Source organism: Scardinius erythrophthalmus (genome assembly GCF_964197995.2).
Source record: "Scardinius erythrophthalmus genome assembly, chromosome: 20".
Classification (NCBI taxonomy): Eukaryota; Metazoa; Chordata; class Actinopteri; order Cypriniformes; family Leuciscidae; genus Scardinius; species Scardinius erythrophthalmus.
This window is the reverse complement of record NC_138240.1, coordinates 13,441,275-13,464,128: the sequence shown is the minus strand read 5'-3', so window position 1 is coordinate 13,464,128 and position 22,854 is coordinate 13,441,275. Positions and strand designations below refer to the sequence as shown.

At 36.7% G+C, this 22,854-nt stretch overlaps 1 protein-coding gene across 2 annotated transcripts in view; it reads right to left on the bottom strand.

Annotated features, from left to right (window-relative positions):
* Nucleotides 1-22,531, bottom strand: part of sema3gb (sema domain, immunoglobulin domain (Ig), short basic domain, secreted, (semaphorin) 3Gb) — a 35,338-nt gene extending 12,807 nt beyond the window's left edge. For both annotated transcript variants that reach the window (XM_081349669.1, XM_081349670.1), the window contains exons 1-2: nucleotides 22,048-22,531; nucleotides 5,067-5,195 (exon numbers count right to left, since the gene is read on the bottom strand). In XM_081349669.1, coding sequence (XP_081205795.1) covers nucleotides 5,067-5,166 — 100 coding nt within the window. In that variant the 5' untranslated portion in view covers nucleotides 5,167-5,195; nucleotides 22,048-22,531. The remainder of the gene's footprint in view (nucleotides 1-5,066; nucleotides 5,196-22,047) is intronic.
* Nucleotides 22,532-22,854: the final 323 nt, after the last annotated feature.

The window sequence follows — 22,854 nt, the reverse complement described above, 5'->3', positions numbered from 1 at the left end:
CCAGCATGGAAGGAAAAAACCCAGAGCATTTTTCACAGGAAAAGATGTCAAGCTAAAGTGTCTCATTGGTGAGGAATTCTTCTGTGTTTCTCCAGGGAAGGAAATGTTGATTGTAGATGAAATGCAAAACTACATGACCTCATTATAAATGTATCTGCCAACAAACACTTTGCACTAGAAACTCGGATGGTCATATATGATAGAAAAATCCATTTGTATTCATTTGCAAGGCTTTGATCCAATAACAAAGATAAGCTTGAACAATACAGTTGTATCACTACAAATTAGACAGATGTGTTCAAGAAATACCCTCTTTATTGCACAAGGCGCCCATGTTGTAAATCCATCAGTATAACAGGACATACTTTTTTGATATGAACAATAATGCCTTCAATCAACACCACAAAGTCTGACTAAAATAACTTATACATAGGAGCAACAGCAACATCAGCTTCATGTTTTAAAACTAGCTTGTTACTACATGTTTAATTTGTAGGGCTGGGCTATAAACCGGTAAACACGATTAACCGGTAGAGATTTTGGACCATCTTCTCTATCGCGTTTACACTCACGCGATAAAGACATTGACATTGACTGACATTGCAGTGCTGCACGGTCACAAAAGTTTATCATTTGCATGCATTTTTAAGCATTGTGGTTTAAAAACAAGTGATTTTAAGCCATTGAAGAGCAATAAGCAGCTAATGAGAGCTCATTTTGGTATATACGCACGAAGAGAGATGGTTTCTGAGTGCTGTCTGAGAGACGCGCGCACATGAAGCTGCTGCTCAGAGTGTCCCAGTGAGTAATGAACTGAGTTCTTTTTGCTGTCTAATTGGGCTTGAACGGTTAAATACACACACTTGTACAAAATGGCCATCTTTGCAAGTATCCTAGTAAACAGTCATTTATGTCTTAAGTGAACGTAAACAGTTGAGAAAGAAAACGCATGTGAATCAGTATATTGGATGCGTTCATTCACTCTTAAAGTGACAGCAGCCTAATAAACCTGCTGCAGTCTGTCATTACTGTTAATCAAACAACAAAAGATAATCTCTCGCTGCTCTTGACTGAACCAATTCTGTAACTTCTGTAAAATAATTAATGTATATTTAATTTACACAGTAAAGACTATGCAGTGTTTTTGTTTATACATTTCATTACTTTTATTCTATTTATGTAGTATTTTTTATTTCCAGTGCTTGAAATTTTTTCAGGTAGTTCTATTTAATTTGTGTCTTTGTTCTATTGTAGCTTGTTTTCCTATATACTTGTAATTTCTTTGTTGTTATTTTATCACTGATTACTTGCCTTCAGTAAGCTTGAGAGTTTTTTTTTCTTTACATAGGCTAGTATTAGTTTTTTGTGATATTGGAATTGGTGACAAGAATTATGAAATTTCGATGGAATCATAAAAACCTTATTTAAAGCAAAAAAAAAATTGTATATTGTGATGTCTATTGTTATTGTCAATTAAAATCCATTAGTCAAAATATTGAATAAACAAACACTCAAGGATCATTGGATGTGTAGAATTTCATGAATGATGGGTGATTTAGGGCTCTGGAAATTTCTGTGAAATTCTGAAGGTGGATAGTCTCTTAGTCTTATGTGGCTTTTCTCCTAAATGTCTATGGGAATAAGAGAAATCATCTCCCATAACTCTGTTTCTGACCTTCTAACTCGTAATTCAGGTTTATACAATTAATTTATCCACATACCCTTTCCAAAAACATTTCCCACATTAATAAGCAGGCATCGCTGTCAGTTTTTAAGTGGCACTCTGGGAAAGTGGCCTGGTTCCAGAGAGAATTCAGAGAATTTTTGAGTGTTACTCTTAATGCACTCAAGTCACTCATCTCAGTCTCGAGAAGAAATGGGAGTAGCAGTGGATAAATGGACAAACAAACAAGAGCGTTGCAGAATTATTTCGATTCGGATGCCCTGAATGGGAGTCCCAATTCTTTAAACCCAACCCTGACCATAACTCAAACTTCAATACCTGACTCTGATAAAGCCAGTGGCCCTGCTGTGGGGTGAAGATGGATTCAGGCTGGATGACACCGGCTAAAGCCCCAAACATTCCTGTTGTCTCTGTGGCATTTTGGAGCAGGTTGCTGGCAGTGAGCCCTGCCATGCTTTGGGGGGCTTCCCTGTGCTTTGGCCGAGGTAAACACAGCAACCACACAAGCTAATAATAAACCTCAAACGCCACAAGCCAATCCTGTTTCTCAGAACAGGGATCTATCCCACTGTCACCTACGCAAATAATAACCCCAGTCAACCCGGGGTCATAATCACCTTCGCAAACACTCGGGTGCACAGACATTCACACTTACACACTCAGACACACACACATACTATATTTCAAAGACTAACATAAACCCTAACTCATAGCTGGGTTTGTATACAAAATCTTTAAAACACTGAAAAATAGTAGTTTTCCAACCACATATGCACAACAATCAAATAGCCTATAATATTTTTTTCCCTTAATTGTGAATTATATTTGGATTGTTTATTATTTACAACCTAACAAACCTCTTTTGTGAAATATTTTGGTTGAAAAGAGAACTATATTTTAGTACATTTAATGTAATAAACAACAATCATAATGAGTATACAATACCTAAAATGAGTAATCTAGATTACATTACTAACTAAAATAACTGAATCAGTAACTGACTACAATTTGTAAGTGTATTTATAATATATATACATACACAGTTCTAAGTAGATTACTTACAAATTGAAGTCAGATACTGATTCAAAATTACATGACAAAAATTGTATTTAGTAATGTAATCTAGATTACTCAGTTTAGGTTATGTATTCTGACTACTTTATGATTACTTTTTAGATTACTTTTGACCAAACTTACTGATCACATTGATTTAAATAGGATAATTTTGTACCATTTTGATATAAAAAATACAAAGAAAGAGAAATATATTTTAAAAAAAATTATATCAACAATATTAAGTGCATTAAATATTACATTACAGTAGGGTTTCCCAGACTGGGTATCATGACAGAATTTGCAGGGGTTCGTGAGTTTAATAAAAAAAAAAAACTATTAAGTAATTAAATAATAATAATTAAAAAATAAAACAAATAATTTAGAAATAAAAACAATCAAAATAAAAAAATGTACTAAAAAAAATTTGTATTCAGAGAGAGACGCTAAAAAGAACCAGGTACGAATCGCTTCTCTCTCTCTCTCTCTCTCTCTCTCTCTCTCTCTCTCTCTCTCTCTAAATCAGACAGAATACTAGATCTTACAAGCCGTAACTGACAAAAGTAACCATAACTTTTACATAAGAGTTTATATAAAAAAATTTTGGGGGGATTTTCTTACATAATGCAATGATATTCATACATTTTTAAGAGTCCAAATAGTTTTTGGTCATACCGTTTGTATATTAAACATCAAAAACTGAGAGACTGACTGTGGAAGTTCAGAAACATTGGAAATCCCTCAATTTCCCCAAGGAAAGCCATGAAAGGTATGCCGATTTGCTGTTTGTTGTGTTGTGCAGCATTTTTAATTTCAGTGTGGCCTGAAAAATTGTTGCATCGCGCCTGTTCGGGACACTGTTAGGAAAGCCCAGCATCCTGACAGTAGGGTGTCATGAGGAACCTTGCCTCAGCTAGCTGAACTGGCACAGGTTGGCACATGCAACCAGGTTGTGTACTAAATATACCTTGCAGAGGAGACTGTAAGTGTGTGTGTGAGTTTATGTTTCTATTTGTGTGTGAATACTTTCTGATGGATTATACAAAGTAATGGGGCTCCACTGCAGACACCTGCTAGGTTTTGTGTGTGACAGTTTCTGAGAATTGAGAGCGAATTCATGTCAGACTTTGACCTGTTGTGCCACTGTGCTTCTGTCAGACGGGTGGGCAAAATAGTATTATAAATGTGTCTGCATGCAGCTGTGCATAGCGACTTTCATTATATAAAACAATATCTCTTTAACAATGCCACTGTATCTTTTCAAGCCTGGTAATTGACCGCCATTTGCGAGCTGAATGGGGGAAAAATGCTAATGCTTTTGTGTTTGTGAGATTTGACTTTTAAACTTCAAACATCTGCCTCGCTCTGCTTGCATCTCTTTGTGCCCCGCCGTGACACATCCCCCTGCAGAGGGGATGATGGGTAGTCCCCTCTCTGGGGCATTAATTGGGAGATGAGGCATGCTGGTGCCAGATTCAAAACATACACAGGAAGACAGGAAGTGAGAAAGTGTGAGAGAGAGTGTGACATGAGGAACAGTAAGAAAAGAGGAATAAAAAAGCCACTCAGAAGCTCCACATAGCATGAAAACTACATTCGACAGACTTTCTAGAAAACTCAAACAAGCCTTTCAAGTTAAACGGAAAATAAACACCAGAAAATATGAGATTATAAGATTCCACATTGTTTGGCAATGCATTTAAGTTTCAAATGTGAATGTTTCTGTTATCATCTAAGATCAGGGGTTTTAAGGTCCAGAGAAGGAACTCAAGGGGGTCCTTATTGTATTTTCTTAAAGAGATACAGTAGTTAAAATAATTTTCTGTCATTATTTACTAACTCTTATGTCATTCCAAACTTGTATGACCAACTTTCTTCACAAAAGAAGATATTATGAAAAATGTCTGGGGGATTTTTTTGTCCATACAATGAAAAGGCAATGGGTTCCAAGGTTGTTTTAGACACCATTGACTTCTATTAGAAGAACAAAAACATTTGAAACATTCTTTAAAATATATTCTTTTGTGTTTCACAGAAGAACGAAAGTCATACAAGTTTCTTAAAATTCACCCTCACATATCCAGGATAAAAACCTCTAATCTCTGAAGACATTCGCTAAATGTTTCACGCTTCTGCCTGAATGGTTGTGTCTTTTAAGTGAGTAATGATGAGATTCTGATCACCTCTGTGCCGCATTTTATTATCAACAATGTTGAAATGTATGTTAAATACTGCAAATTTTGTTATATCACACCAGTAATTTATGGTTGACTCAGAAAAGAATAAATAAATAAATAGAATAAATGGAGGGGGATTGCCCATTTCTTACCTTTATATGACAGGTGCACTCGTGGTGTTGTGCGGGCGTTGCCATTACAACCCCAGAAACACAAGCTCAGGATGAGAAGCAGGGTTTGCATCATGTTCATGATAATGGCAGAAGTTTTCCCACCGAGATCTGCAAGTGTGAGAAACAGAAACAATTCATGTGTTACATATTGTGAAACACTAGAAAGCTTATTCATTGTTTGCTGACAGCAGTTATTTACATTTAATGATAAGTTTCAATTTATTTCCATAAATGTGGCCCATAAAACAAAAGTGATTTCAACAATGCTCTTGTCTGGCTCCCACCCTGAAATTTAGGCCTGTTTACAGGTCACTGAAAAACAAGAACATTCCCACCCGTCAGTAAAGAAGCTCAGATGAGAAAAGAAAACAAAGCACTAAAGGTGTCTGGTTGGCTTTTCATATTTGACTGAATGTTTCCACACAGTAGCACAGGGTTGTAAGTTTCTCCCTCTTTTCTCTGAGCATTTACAACCATCCACAATGAGGACTATAAACAGGCCAGTTAAATCACAATGCTGAGGCATGTAAACACAGCAGCTCAAATTATCCAAAGGTACACAGTCTTGTGTTGTTTTTACCTTTATATCTGGGGGCAAAAAAGACAAAAATCTGAACTCAATTGGCCTTTTCCATGAAAATAGTGTTAGATTGTGTGGGAGAGGGCAGCGAGTCTTTCTGCAGTGGGGACATGCGCCCAAAAGAGATTAGAAAACTATGCAGTCGGAGAGCAATGGTTTCTTAAGTATGTCTGCCAAATCCTTCCAGCTACAGCAAATCCATGTCACACTGCCTTGCTTTAAATCTTAAACTCTCACTCCTGGGCGGCAGGGAACGGCAAACCTACTGTGAGCTTCCGTATCTGCAGAAAATCTCCCCGTTCTGAGGTGCTAAACATGGCGGGCACGTATCTACGCAAGCTGTGTACACAGATTTACATGCTTAATGAGGGATAACCGTAACAGGAATGCAAACACAAGCATGTTTTATAATGAAAATGCTCAAATACGCTGAGCTCAGAACAATGATTTATATATACACAATATGTCAATGTCTGGAGTTTAGAGTTGGTTTAATAATCACTTACAATGTTTTTTGGAGGGATTTAAAAGCAAACATGTTAAGCTTAATATTTTATATTCAGGGTCAGTGAGATTTGTTTTTAAAGACGTTCATATTTTTACAAAAAAAAATCCATTTACTGTAAAAAAATAAATAAATAAAAAACACAAAAATATTAAGCAGCACAACTGCTTCTGTTCAACACTGATAATAAGAGGTGTTTCCAGACCACCAAATCAGCATATTAGAATGATAAGTATGAGTAATGACTGCTGAAAACTTAGCTTTGCAGTTACAGAAATAAATGACAATTAAAAATATATTAACATAGATAATAATATTTCAAAACTGTTTATATTGTATTTTTGCCAAAATGTGCTGTATTTTCAATACAATATAAACAGTTTTGAAATATTAGTGAGCATAATATGAGCATATTTAAAAAAAAAACAAAAAAAAAAACGAATGGTAATGTGCATTCATTTTCTTGTTTAAACTTGTGTATATTTGAGCTATAAAGTTGTTCTTGTGATTTTTACGCTCATTTTAGGGGTTTCGGCATTACATTATCATGGGAATGAAGTTGAAGTTGAAATATTGAAGTAAAGTTGATACTTCACACAGAAAATGTTAGGGATTATTTCACACTAAAATCATGTTAACCCCTATTTTGGTTACGTCTTGATTGAAACTGTGTATTTTAGCACTTATGAATTGGCCCAATTCACTTACATCATAAGTGTCTCACCCGGAATAATCCTTTAAAATAATTAGTGTCATCACAAAAGTACACGATGTATACTATGCTGTTATTTAACAGGTTTGTGGTGGTTCTACCAGTAACTGCCTCTTTGCTGAAGTAGTTTTGTAACACGCTATGAAATGCTGTACTGTCTTTGGCCCTCTTCCAGAGTAAATGACACCTTTCCAGTGATGAAAAATGACGGAGGAACAATAGCCAACAGCTCTTTGTCTATGACGAATGTACTGAAGTATCATGAATTTGATCTGGAGAAGAGAAATACATCAACAGAAACACATTTAAGGATCTGAAGCAGACCAATTGCCCCATTTAAAAAAAAAAAAAAAAGATATTTCCGTAAGCGTTTGGGTTCGGCACAAATGATGTGTGAGATTCATAAAACAATAGCACTGCTGAATTCTCCACTGTCTGCTACCCTTGAAAGGCACCAGAGGGAATGACCAGTCTGTGAAGATTAAAACCTGGCACAAACACATTTTTGTCATCATGTCAAATTTATCTCAACAATCCAGACAGACAGAAAAAGCAGAGCGCTCCCACAGTATGTCTGATTTGCTTCCTTTTGGCTGACTTGTTTTGTATACATATAAATATAGGCCTATCTAAAACGTTACAAAAAAGAGCATTGATGAATACTGAAATATAATAACATAGCTGCTGTGTTAGGGAAGCAACTCTGAAACTAGCTTGTCCAACAAATAAAAAGAATCAGATAATATATACATAAATCTCTATACGGCTGAAGGCACTGAATTGCATTTGAACAATTCAATTTACACTATACCACCAATAAAATAAATAAGTCAAAAACATATGAAAATCATAATTTTGTACAATTATTGGACTTAATATTTTAATATTTTCAAACGAGTCATTTTTTTTAAGTCACCATGAAATCAAAATTCTCCTCTTTTTATGGAATATCACAGTATTTATTATAAATTATTTACCTGTGCACATCATTATTTTTTAAATGTATATGTGACCCTGGATCACAAAACCAATCACAAGTAGCACGGGTTTATTTGTGGCAATAGCCAACAATACATTGTATGGGTCAAAATGATAGATTTTTCTTTTATGCCAAAAATCATTAGGATATTAAAGATCATGTTCCATAAAGATATTTTGTAAATTTCCTACCGTAAATATATAAAACATTTATTTTTGTGAGTGAACGCAGCACAATCGTGAACATAAATGGACAACTTTAAAGGCGATTTTCTCAATGTTTGCGTAACCTTGTTTTTTTGTAACCTCAGATTCCAGATTTACAAACAGTTGCATCTCAGCCAAATATGATCATGTCCTATCAAATGATTTATTCAGCTTTCAGATGATGTATAGATCTCAATTTCCAAAAATTGACCCATGTGACTGGTTTTGTGGTCCAGGGTCACATATGTCCTCGAAATTTTTTATCAAAAGAACTTCCCCTCTCCTCTTGCAATCACTTCTCTTCTCTGATTTGTTTACTGGCGCGAGGGCGGGACAACCTGTCACTCACATGACATCACAGCAATATCAAACCACAACCATATAAATTAAATCAAGTCCCGCCCTACATTTTTACTTGTCGAGAAGTGGTTTCACTCAGATATACGTTACAATTGAAAAGAAAAGACTATCGCAACTTCTGTTTCGTGCAGACTTTAATTGGTTATTTTAAATGAACCAAGTGAATCGACTCACTAATTGAATCAGACTTCCCAAATGCTTCAAGAGAGTCAACATTTAGTTCACGTAAGAATGAATACATTTACGTGCAGTAGTACAATACCATACAATATTACAAAAATACAGCTTGCTACTTTGAGAAAATATTTGGTTACTTGAATAGCGACACTATTTTGAAAACAGCTACTGAAAATTGTAGTTAAATTAGTAGCGTCACTACTTTTAGCAACCCAACACTGATTATCTGTAATGATACACCGCTTTAACTACTCCGTTTGATATGGCATTACAATTCCAAACAATCTGCATCATGCTTTTATTTCTGAACCTGAGGGAGTGCATCTTTTATTTTGAGATGCACTGTAAATGTGAGGGTGCAGTCATGGGTGAGCCCTGTAGCCTAGAGAATACCTATCGTTAAGAGTCAGCACATGTCTGCTCTCTAATTATATGCCTCAAGTGGCTACAGGGGTGTCATTATCACTGTGTGTGTGTGTCTGCATAAGTGTGCCACACCTGCACACGCAGCAACAGAATGATGAGGTTCTTATAAAACGGACCCGAAGCAGAGTAAATCTGAGAATAAGCAGAGGTCAAGGACAAGGGTGAGGCAATGAAATGAGCAGCAGAGGGTGAGACAGACAGCAGGGAGGATGAATTACAGATAAAAAGCAAAGGATGATGTCTGAAGAAGGGGAAAGAAAATGTACTCACATTATAGAGAATAGATTGACATTGATTTAAAGTAGATTTAAAGGTATTAAGCATGCTTGTTCAAAATATTACTGAACAAACAAGGAATCTTACAAGTGATAATTAGCAAAAAAAAAAAAAAAAAAAAAAAAAGTCAGTTTACACAGCCTGATGTCGTTTTTCAGTGAAACTAAAATTAAAACAAAAGCACTACAAAGAAGAAAAACCCATAAATAAATACAACTGAAAATAAATTAAAATAAGTAATAGTTGTATGGTTTTAAGACTTAGAAAATAGTATTTTTTTTGTTTTTTTCTGTAGTGTGTCATGCTTTTATTTTGGAATGAAAAAAAAAATGGAAAGTGTGTGAGGTTCTTCAAAATTTGGCATTTATGATCCACTGAAAAAAATTACAGCACAGGTCTGGATCAGCAGTAAATTCTAAGAAATAATGGCATAGTTTATTATTATTTGCATCTATTTAATTTTATCTAAATTATAATATATATTTATTTAGATCAGCATAAATCTGTTCAACAATTACAGTTACATTTAATCAGTATGAATACAGTTTAAACATGGCCAATTGTGAAACAAGCAAGATTCAATTTGTTCAGATGTATGAGATTGAAACCAATTTGATTTATTAATGATAAACCTGGCTACTGTGTGTTTAAAACATATTCAGAGTATTAGTGCTTTCCAAAAATTGTATTCTTGTTTCATTTATGCATGGCTGAGGCTGACAAATATGCATCACATTAAATGTATTAGTTTGTTTGTTAAAAATGTGTAATCAAAATGGATGGAAATTTTATATGCAATTCATTCTTAAGTGTAAACCTACATAATAATTATGTTTTTGGTGAACTATTCCTTTAATGAAAATAGTGTAGAACAGCAAAAGGGAACAAAACTATAATTTGGCAAAGTCTCTCTCTCTTTCTCTCTCTCTATATGGCAAAGTCTCTCTCTCTTTCTCTCTCTCTATCTCTCTGCACTCGTTTCTGTCCCACTCTCTAACACTATATTTTTCTCTCTCCAACTGAGCTCCTCTTCAAGTGGAAATTAGTTTCCATGCAGCAGGCATGAATACAGAAAACCAATAGCGCAGCGCATTTACCATTAAGGAGCCTGGGTATGTGGAAACAGTAGGTCATGGGGCGACCTGACACAAAGGATTCTGGGAGACTTTCCCTCAATGATTCAACTGCAGTGGCTCCCTCCCGCTGAACCGATGTCTGCATTTTCACTCACAGGACCCTTTAGAGCAGCTCTAATTGAAAAATAAGAAAGCATGATTCACAGAATCTCATGCTTTAGTGGGGAGACAATATTTAGAGGTAATTTTTGAATGTATAACTTAAGATAAAGGAGAGTTTGTAAGTCAATAAATTAATTTGAAAAATACACAGGATTCTTCAATGGGCCTCAAACAAAGAAAGACTTTTAGCAGGGGGAGCCCCAATGAATAAAGACAAGGCAAGATTGATCACATGACCAAACCTTCGTGTCACCCATTATTAAAAAGAATGTTAAATCTCTGTGTATTGGTTGGTTTTTAATCAAATATACAGCTAGGAATTTCAAGAGTGCATTTCTAACAGCTCATCTAGTCAGTAAAAATGATCTGAGAAAATTCAAAACCAAGGCCATTTCTGAGCTCTGAGGGATTGTCTAGAGCCGATTACCCTCTGCCACACATTCCTCTATAGAAGACGGGCCATTTCTCAATTCTAAGACCTGTTGGTCCTCATCAGTCTTCACAGTGACAGAAGACTCGTCCTTACATGTCTGTCCAGTTTCCTCTCTGACATATTTGTCCTTTGATGTAATCTTGTGCTCTCAAGACTTGTGTACCAAAATTTTTTCGGATTAGGTTAATTACGTACGTTCATTGTTTTCTTTTTTTCTTGGTTCTCAAAGTCTCAAATACATAGTAAGGAAAACTGGATAATCTTCATTTGTTTCTCTCATGTTTATTTACTTGATTTGTATTCCTTGTTGATACCTGAAAATGACTGAAGGATTCTAATGGCTGACTCCATCTTAAATTTCTAGATTGATGAAACCAGGAAAACCATCTCTACTTCTGTGGGTTGGATTACTGTGCTTCTCGTGTGCTGAAGAGGCCTAAAAAGCCAATAACTCACTACAAAAACACACAACTAAGAACTTCAACTGAGACTCACACTGTGCTTTTAAACCACAGCGGCCAGCAACCTTTAACCAAAGACACACAAAACACAATGACATCATCGCTTAAGATGGATGATCAGGCTAATTCATGCATGCCAAGAAAACCAGAAACATGAGCTGCTCAAAAATCAAGGGATGAGCTTTCATTTGATTTCACTACATTTGCTCTATTTTTTCAAGGATGTGGCTCATTTTCAATTAGTCACTCTTTTTCATCCATAAAACTTGTTTTCTACTTGATATTGGATGCTTTATTTCTGGTAAATGATGCAACAAAATTGGTGGAAAATATGAAGGTGGCTGTTTGGTCCATCCGTTGTGGGCAGTGACAGATTGCATATGTTTATCTGGGCCACCTGATATCCGGAGGCACATTGAGAACGACCCATGGGGAGAATTCAGAGGGGTACAATCAGAGACTATTGTTGCATTTTAGCCTGGAGCTGTTAGTGTCTGCAAAGAAGAATGATTTTGTAACTATTCGCTCTAGTCATTAAATAAATAAGCCTATATGACAAAACAAGACAAGAGTGTATAAACCAATCAATATGAAAACTAAATACAACTACTGTATAAAGTAACCTGTTTATGCGATTAACTCAACCCAGGCTCATTTGAAAAAAAAAAATCCAGTTAAATTTAGAGATAAACGTGAATTTGGTTGTTTTATGTATCACGGAAGTTTGGACATCGCACGTGCACCTCACACTTTTAATGCAATTTAAATTTTTCATTGGGCAAGTGTGTTCAAATAGGTTTTCATGGGACAATGTGTGTTACGCCCCGTCTAGGGTAAAGGACTTAACATGAAAAAACAACAACAACAATGCGGTTTTTGTTATAGAAAAGTGAATGAAACAGTATTTATTGAGTTTTAACAGATTTATGTTACCTCAGGAGCCGACAAGGCCAAAACAAACAAAAACAACTAATTTGGAATATACTTCTTACTGCCCTAATCCACAAAAGAAAAGAAAAATACAATTACTTCCCTAACTCCTAATCCAAAACAGGCAAAAACAAAATCAAACTAAAAAAGTGGCGTCGGTCTCCCTACCTCCCAAATTACTATGTACAATATATACACAATTATAAGTGCTAACAGAGAAATGTAAGGGGGTAATCTGTACTCAATTCATGTATAAATTCAGATTTCAAGTTCAAAGAGACATTCTCTGTAATCTGTAACTCGCTGGTCACACCCTTACTCACATCGCGCTTTATGCAACATTCAGAGAGAGGTCAAGATGAGTTCAAGGTGGCAAAAAAAACTTTAGCCCTTTTTAACAATTTATGTCAAGCAGCGTAAATTGCCAGGGCATATGGTATCCAAATTGTGTTGCATTGATGAATATTGCTTTTTAAACGGCCTATTTCTCGTGATGAATAATTGGACTGCTTTGCAATAAAAAATATTAGCTACCCACACAAACGTGCAATTATTTCCAGTGTATTTGCATAACTCTTTTGTACCGTGTTTTATTGTCACAGATATGCTATCAAAGCCTTTCAAATTAGAAGATGGTGATTGTTGATGTTGAATTCAGATTTACATGCATTAACAGTCTGGATAAGGCAGCGATGCAACCTGCATGCTTCAACTATGGTTCATTTTTACAATGTTATAAATACTAATAGAAGTGCTGACCATTTTCATTTTATAAATAAAATGACTTACTCACAGCAGTCTGCTTTAATAACTTATGAAGCAGATTAGTAGAGAAATTAGGTTTCACCCTGCTTTTTTCCATTATAATTCAATAGAAAAAGCAGAGAGCTGAAATAAAATCATCCAAAGTATCATATGTAGCATTTAAAATTAAGAAGTGGTATGCATTTATGTTCTTACATAGGTCTTAATTTATAAGGTTCTCTTTCATTATTGCTGTAATGTAGCTCTTTTCTGCATTGTCAAAAGATTGAACAAGAAACAGGCAGTCTAGTTTTGAAAGGGCAGAAGAGAAAACATAAATATGCACAACAAACAATAGAAACTTCTTAGATGAGAAGTGATAAATTGTCTATTAATTTTATATTAATTGTCTATAAAATACCTGCTATAAAAATGTTTACATTGTAAAAAATAATAATATTGTATTGTGCAAGGAACCGCACAAAAATAAGTCTTTATTAATCAATAATCTGCCCCTGTAATAATAATTTATGTCAAAAAGAAAAAGGTGTTTTACTGCCACTAGTGTTTATTTCATCTGGAAACTGCAGCGAATTGTATGTATAAGTGCATTTTTGGAGTGTGCGTTTACCAAAATGATTTTTTGAGCCTATAATTAATTTGCAATTTCATGAGCCAATCATTATAATTTGTTAATTGTTTGGTTTTTATTTGGTAATACCAATAAAAATGGTTAAAGAAAACTATAGAGTAAAACAACATAACAGATTTAAAGTAATACACGCATGTAGAAAAACCACTCTACATTACCCCACCCAAGATATACGGCTACATGACAAGCTGAACTAGAAACTTAAAATCTCTGAAATCCCCTCCAAACCCTCAGGCTACATTTCATACTCCTGTGAAGAAAGTGAGAATCAAAACCGTATTCTACAGCCCAAACCTTGTATTACCACAAGGCCTCTGAAGGTTTTGCAACCACTTTTCAGTTGGTACATCTGAGCAAACAACAGACAGATGGAAAAGAAGGAGAGAAAAGTAAGAGCTTTAGCCTGAGCAATTAAAGCACTGAGGTGGAGAAGCAAAGGTGAAGCAGTCAACCCTATCACCTCTCAGAACGAAGGCTGGGTGGGGCTAATGCGGTTTGCTGTCAATGTTAGCGCTCATTAGCGTGACGCATTAGCTCAGCAATAGAGCTGCCACTGACTCGGAAAACAGCCCCCAGGGGCTAACAAGTGTACAAAGGGGTCAAGAGGGTCATGTTTCAACATCCACCACAGAAGAAATACAATAATCATTTACCAGGAACTCAGACTTAAGTTTAGCTTTCGACTAGAAAGTAAAATTCAACCTTCCCTGCTGAAAAATAAACAGCTTGAACTAGCCTACGCTGGTTTGCTGGTTTTTACTGGTTTAACTGATCAGCCAACTGGTCTCCCAGTTGGACAAGTGCCTAACCCAATGCCTTACTTCCTGTTTATTTGTAATTAGTTGTGCTCAAATACACATTTAAATATTATTTACTTTGTTCTGCCATTTAATCAACTGATGCAAAGAATACTGGCAAATGCAAGTTATCTCGCTTTTTATTATATTATTATATATAACTCTCTTTGTATGGATGTTTAGATATACCGTTTAAAAAATAATAAAAAAAAAACCTACAGACACAGGTGTTTTCACTGTAAGAAAAAAAAATGAAAATGTACTGGTAATCTTCCGCCAGGACATTATCTGTCAAGTTTATGGGCATACTTTAACCCTAAAACACAACACAATGTGTAATTTAAAATACAGGCATGACACCTCCAAAATAAATACGAAAATTTCCTTCATATCAACATAGTGCATTGGGCCCTATTTTTACGGATTTTTCATTTAGTGTAGATAAACATTTAATGCTGTATTTCTGCTTTTTCATACACTCAATGTAGGCTTTGATGCATGTTTTTTGGACCTGTCATGCAAAAATGGCTGACAGCCAGCCCTAAAGTATACTGGCAAGTGGCTTAACAGATTGGATTTCTCGGGGCCAGGTCTAAAGTAAGTTCATGTTGTGCGCTTATCAAGCAAGGGAAGGTTTTCACAAACACACATATGCTCTCTAGTGTCAAGGAGCTAAGTGCATGCCACTGTTGAGGGAATTGTGGCCCTTCTCCAGCTCTAATGTTGGCTGCCCCCTACACGAAGGTTCGGCACTGTGCATTTAAACCGGGTGGAGCAGACAGCTTTGGAGTCATTGGCTAAGCTTCACCACCCTTAAGAACCGGATTCGGCTCCTGTCTTCAAAGGCCGCTAAGCTCTGAACATCTTATCTGCGTGTCTTTGAAGTGACCGCTACACCCAAACCACGGCGACATTTTCACCTTCACACATCAGCAGTGTTTTGCAGTCACCAAGCAACAACCGTTTCCTCACACAATGAGAAAGAGCAGCAGGGCACATATTATAGGTTATCTCCAATGGGGAAATAATGAGCCACTAATTCAGAAATAACAAAAAAGGCGCTTTTACATCATGCAATATTAATGCACTCCATCATTCCCAAGCCATGCGCACACACATAAATACGCACATATGAACTCTGCCCGTCTCTCTGTTTAATCCCCACCACAATGCTCCCCTCCCCTTTGGCAAAACCAGATCCCTGAAAGTGGTGCTTGTGTGTTGTAATGTTACAAATTGAGAGCAGGAGCATTAGAGAGACTTTACGCAGAGCGGGGCGAACAGCACATGGCCCTCCCAGTGCATACCAACACCTGTTTTGATGCCCTCTCTTCTTTTATTTACATGATAAACACTGAATTCCTCTACAATTACCCCACCAGCATGGCTCCTGCTATTCATAGCTGACAGCTGTTTTCCAGCGGACCTCATGATAGGATGCAATGTTGTTATGCACTGGACTAGGACTAATCCATTAGTTGTTGGTTTCAATGGTATTTTGATTTGTTTAGAATTGACTTTGCTTAAGGCCCCAGATTTTACATTGGAGATCAAATGACAACCTAAAGCAGCATAGAAAAGTCTATCTATCTATCTATCTACAGCCAATTAAAGCAATACAAAATGCTGAAAACAGCAGATATAACAAAAATTACAAACAATCATTTAAAAGTGAATTAATGCATCACAACGTTTTAATGAACAGTATAAAAATGTATATTCACTTTAATGTTTGCTTAAGATTCCAGATTTATTTTAATTGTGTGTAAGATGACGACAAAGGTAATCTAAATGCAAAAATAGACGAAATGTGCATGCACAATTTAATATCAATCAATCTTTTTTTTTTTTATCTAATATCAACCAATAGCTGATATGAAACCAATATATTATGCAATAACTTTGCGAACTCATTCATACAACTACCTTAGATCATCTTACTGTGACCAATAGTCAAAGAAAAGAAAGGGTTAAATTCTCTAGGTAACACGTTTCCGTTTGCTATTTTTGGCATCTCTCATTCAACACTTGACTCAACATTTATTTTTATTCTTTTGTCATGCCATTACATTTTCCAGCTAGTCTGAGAACAACCAGACACTACAGTGTGCCATTTGAGTAGCATCACTGAACCAGCTGAACGGCTGACGAACACCCCACATCTTTTTTCCCCAAGCCTTTCATGCCCTTCTGATGGGATGACTTCATTTTCTTTGTATCCACTGTCCTCTCCAGCCAGAGAAGAGATAGTTTGGTTATCAGCAGACTCTTGCAGCAACTACCGTTGGTCTTGATTGGCAAAGACCCAAGAATCTTCAGAATGGAGGCTTAATTCTCCCAGGGCTGACAGCTGCAGGGATTAGGCACTCTTGCTCACTGTTATTGACGCCCCTGCATTGTGCCTTTCTCCATAAATGTGGCACCAGGACTGGGATGGGGTTGCTGACGGGGGCTGTATGGGGTGGCGGGGGGGTTCAGCATTCTGAAGTCATGTTAGGTGCTTCTGCTTTGAAGCTTGAACGAATGCATTAAAGAACATTGAGAGTATAGGATATGATAAATATATGAAGAAAAAATTGGGAAATCGGTAAATAGGCGTGTCAAATCATGCATGAGTGAATGATTATCTCAAAGCAATACAGATATAATTTACAATCTGCATTAAGAATACTCTCATTCATAAGGTGGATGTCTCCCATTTACACCATGACATCACTAAATTATCACTTGTGCCCCGTATTCCCCCTTCCACCAAACCCTAGAGTCCAGTCTGACCCTACTCTGACCCCCAGCACCGCTGACGCTGTCATGACAACCGTCTCAAGAGGCTTGTTGTATTTGTAGAGAGTGAGAAGTGTATACATGAGTGCATCTCTCTCTGTGTGTGTGTGTGTGTGTGTGTGTGTGTGTGTGTGTGTGTGTGTGTGTGTGTGTGTGTGTGTGTGTGTGTGTGTGTGTGTGTGTGTGTGTGTGTGTGTGTGTGTGTGTGTGTGTGTGTGTGTGTGTGTGTGTGTGTGTGTGTGTGTGTGTGTGTGTGTGTGTGTGTGTGTGTGTGTGTGTGTGTGTGTGTGTGTGTGTGTGTGTGTGTGTGTGTGTGTGTGTGTGTGTGTGTGTGTGTGTGTGTGTGTGTGTGTGTGTGTGTGTGTGTGTGTGTGTGTGTGTGTGTGTGTGTGTGTGTGTGTGTGTGTGTGTGTGTGTGTGTGTGTGTGTGTGTGTGTGTGTGTGTGTGTGTGTGTGTGTGTGTGTGTGTGTGTGTGTGTGTGTGTGTGTGTGTGTGTGTGTGTGTGTGTGTGTGTGTGTGTGTGTGTGTGTGTGTGTGTGTGTGTGTGTGTGTGTGTGTGTGTGTGTGTGTGTGTGTGTGTGTGTGTGTGTGTGTGTGTGTGTGTGTGTGTGTGTGTGTGTGTGTGTGTGTGTGTGTGTGTGTGTGTGTGTGTGTGTGTGTGTGAGAGACACTTGTGACAAATGGGAATTTAAGTGTGTCATTTACGGAATGAACAAAAAAAGCTAAATGAATGTCGAAGTGCGCAAAAAAACAGAAGTGCGCAAAAAAACAACATGAGGTAAAGATCATTTCCCTGAATTAAGACAAAACGGAGAGGGATAAAAGCCTTAATATTTATAAGCTAAGGAAAGCAATTAGAATACTCATTATATAATAACTTCACTAAAAAGATTTTTGGGGAAAATGAAACTAGTGAACAATTCTGTAAACTTAAGGAGTGGATGGTCTGAAAGTGAAAAGTTTGACATGGGAAATGAATAAAAATTATAGGATATTTTAAAAATTAAAGAAAGGCAGTCATCCAAACACTGACAAGCACTGATGTCCAATAAATTGTTTGCAAATTATAGCTGATGAAAGGACTATTTCTGTTCTCATAACAAATGTTCCTCATCACACACAAAACATTATGTCAACAGGTTTGTACAGGTATTAATTATCCATATCTGGGCTCTTTGAAATATGCCTGGAAAAGTATCCGTGTGAATATTTATGTGCCTTTAAGGGGCTGTTTATATAAAAAAAGATTCCCTTCTTAATGTTCAAAGTGTGTTAATAACAAAGACATCAACTCCAAGTTCTCTCATACTCTCTTCCCAAACATGACCTCATAATGTCTTAAAGGAATGCTCAAAATAGAACAAAGTGACCAATTTAGAATGCTTACTTCAGTCTTTTAACATTATTATCATCTTCTTCATCCTCATGACAAGGAAAAGGAAAAAACGATTAAGAAAGGATAAACTTGGATGCGAAACATCTTGAAAACTTGTCAGTAAGAGAAATATAGCAGCCATTGCATTAAATAACAAAGCATAAAACTAAGTGGAATTTATTTTAGAGAACATTTTGAAGGGTTTTAATATTTATAAAACAATACATATACTGTTTAAAATTACTGACAAAAACTGCATCTGTGGTTAAAAAGCTAAAGGCTGGCGGCTGGCCCACACTAAAAGATTTTTTAAATCTTATCAGATTTTCAAAATGTGAGAGACCACATAGCGATAAAAAAATTCCTAGATTTGACCGATGAGACCAAGACAGCAAACCACACACTAAAAGATTTCTTTCAAAAACAACCAGAGTCCTGACTGTGAACAGAGGAAATCAAAAAAATATGTCACGGTCAAACGTGACTTTAGAGTAAACAAACATGGCAAACAACGGGCAAGAAGAAATGGTGATAAAAGTGTTTGGACTGCTTTTTACAGAAAATTTGCGGAAAAAAAAAAAAAAAAAAAAGGTTTGGATGAAGCCGTGTAATGCTTCCATCTTTCGTCAGCTCTTTTTTCTGATTGGGTATCGTTTTGTTCCATGTGAGTGGATTGGTGTGGTCCGATATTCTTCCGAACAGATTTAATCACTCTTAACACACATCACACCACAGGAAAATCTGTTAAAATAATCTGTAGAACCATCAAGATAATCAGGACTTTACTTGCAAAGGATTGTCGGAAGGGGAGAATTGGGCCCAAAATCGTCCCGATTATCTTGTAGTGTGTGAGTACTGTGGATACAACTGTGGGATACTGTGTCGCAGCAACTTGCTGTATCAACACTTATTCTTTGTAGCGAGAAAAAACAGTCTGTTGTTGTCACATTTTGACCAGCCGTTACTTCATCTCCGTTGTCCACTGGACTCATACAGCTGCGTGTTGTTTCATGGTTGCCATTTCAAAAGTCCCATCACTTCCGTCTCCTTGTAGACTTGTCTCTCATTGGCTAATGTGGAAGTACTGAGGTAATCATAGTCGTGATCATCCCGATTTAAAATCCTAAATATCAAACATGTTTGATATTGTCGAGGCGGCCCCGATGTGTCTGCAAGCAGATCGGGAGGTTTAAGATTTGATCTGTAAACGCCTCACATTTACAGATAATCTAGGCTGAACAATGGAACCGACCGATGCCCTGAATGCGATTTTTCCTCCGATTGTCGGAAGGGGTAAATCAGGCATAAATCGAGCCTGGCATGACAACTGTGTAAACTTGAGGAGAACTGAATCACTTTGATACCACTTGGTTTAGCAATCATTACTTTTTGCAATGCCATGTGGTTTGATATTTCATTTCTAATTATTAATTCTAATCTAATATTATTTCTAATAAGTGTCCAAATAAGTTTTGGGACCACTGTATTTCTCTATAGTGAACATGTACTTCTGTAAAACCTCAAAATGACACATTTACATCAAAAACTAAAACCCTTGAATTAACATGGTTTAACGGTCAAAAAAATTAAAACGCCTGTATAAAAAGATGGTGCACGCAGGGGATTTTAGTATGGACTTTAGTCAGTGTACAGTGTATACTACGATTGGCAAGATTAATAATTCATTAAGGCCTGTCAACAATACCAAAATAAAGGCAGATCCAGTGAACCCCTTAGGGCAAGATGCTTCTCAATCGATTTCAGACCTTCTTTCCTCATCTCCCTCAATAACTGTTCAATAATTGATGAGACACAATCCACATGGATCCTAGAATTCCACTGTCAAGTATTTCAAGCGGCAGGTTGGTTTAGAATGACTTCAATGGGTTGGTGAAAATTCTACACCACTTAAACAGACCATCTTTTTACCAGGGTCATCTGCTTTCAGAGCAAGATATAAAACATTTTTTTTTTTAAACATCTTAATGCAAATTTGGCAGAGAAACAACTTAGAAGAGGCATTAAGTACAAGGGCCAAGGTAACAAACAGAGAATTGAATAAATGTCTTCATGTGGTGCATTTAATGATTCTAACTTAACTGCACCCATGAACACATAAACTGAGTTACTAATCAATTCCTTATTCATCATCTCTGTCTTAGCATTAAAAAAAAAAATCCTTCTTAAGTTTCCAAAGCAAGGACGCAAAAAAAATACTTTTTCAATATTTCAACTGCTGCAAGAATAAAAGCATGAATTTCAAAACAGCTTAAAAATCATAACCACTAAGAGCATTTTCATGTTTTGCGCAAGGATCTCAAGCATTGACGTTTGAAAACAACGTTCCAGAAACCCCCAAATGTTGTACAGCCAGGGCACTATTTCAGATAATGTTCACAGACACTTTACAAATCAGTCAAAGAACTGATTAAAGTTCCAAATTAAACACACATTCAATAGTTTTAGCCTTTTTTATAATGCCTGACCTGTCTTGAACTGTATACCAACTACAAAAAAACCTTTAAAAAAATAAGCAACTATTTGAAGAAGTAAATAAAAAATATATCCATTTGCTATTCTATGCAAAACTTATATTAGAAATCTGCAAATGGGGCTATAGGGACTAAGATAACTTTATCTGATATTATTTTAGATCTGTTATGCTTTTACCTTATGATCCATAATGCATTGCTTTTTCAGTTAGTGCTCCGAATTAATAATAAATTGAGCCGGTGAACATATATTGTGAATTTAGAAATGTCTCGTGGTCCTCAAAAGCTGCCTACTGACTGAGTTTGTTTTAACAGAAAACTGACAATTCCTGAGCAACTTTGGCGTGTGGGTGTAAAGTGGACAATGAAGGCTGATGTGGGAATCTCATGGCATCTTGAAGACGAAGGACCCTGTGGACCCCTGAGCCTGAGACAATGGCAGTAAGCTGCTCACCAAGATACTGTAAGACTTAGTGGAAATTAAATATAAAAATGAAAGATACTAAAGGCACTTTAAAACTTATGGGTCCGATTTGGTAAGTTCCTCATGGAACTGATACTTTTTAAGGGGTTCCTATAGTGCTCTCAGTATATTGATCAGTGAAACCTCAAATATCTTTTCATTTTTACAGCATAGGCGTTCTGTATCAGATGCATTTTTGGGGATCATCTACGCGTGATGATGCCCTAAAAGTGATGTCTTGTTAGGCACGTCACAGTTTGAGACACATACATAACGTAAACAAAGAAATCTAATATGAGAAAATTAACAAACCGTAGCAACTGTCAAACAAACATACTGGTCAATGTTTCATTCTTTTAAGGAGCCACTTACTTCTTGTCCAGGTAACTTAAGATGGAAGATGTTACATTCCGTGGCACACAAGCTGTCCTTTACGGGGGGGAAAAACAGTCAAAAAACACACATAAACGCGTCAATGTCCATTTGTTTGTAATCTTTCAAGTTCTTCGTTGTTTCTCAGTTGCCAAAGTTTCTAGTCGCCGCAGTTAAAGTACTAGCGTTCGGAAACCGGTTACCCTTTGAGAATTACGCGGAGCTCAAAAAACAAACTTTCCCATTTCCAGTCGCACTGTCATTTTCACAATATCATAAGGGGGCAAATCCGTTAGTATTCCAGAGTCAGACGCGCTCCCTCTCTGTACGAGTCCAGTCAAGTGTTTGCAGGTGTCGGCTGTGCTGTGTGCTGTACCTCGCCCTCTCTCCACTACCTCCCTATTAAAACCAGCCAGCCGTGTCAGTGTTAACCAGCTCCCTGCCAGCACTCAACTGCACGGAGCCCCCGCTGCCTGATTGAGGCGCTGAATGAGGGATTGTCATCCAGCTAATAAACCAGGCCTCTTAGTTAATCTTACAAAGAGGGAATCATTAATTATAAGCTAGTACATGGAGTTCCCAATACCGAGTCTTATTAACTTAGAATTATTACCCTTGGTGTCAGGTTGCACGGGTTATAATAACCCAGTCTGGTGAGGCCTCATATTTAATTCTCTCTGATGTGAAACAGAGCGGGTTTCTGTCAGCGGATCTGACAAACTGGTGATAGTAGTCTTATCTTCTAACGGCAGCTATGCTGAAATGAATATAACTCGGAAAAGATTAACATTTACCCAGTCATTTGGG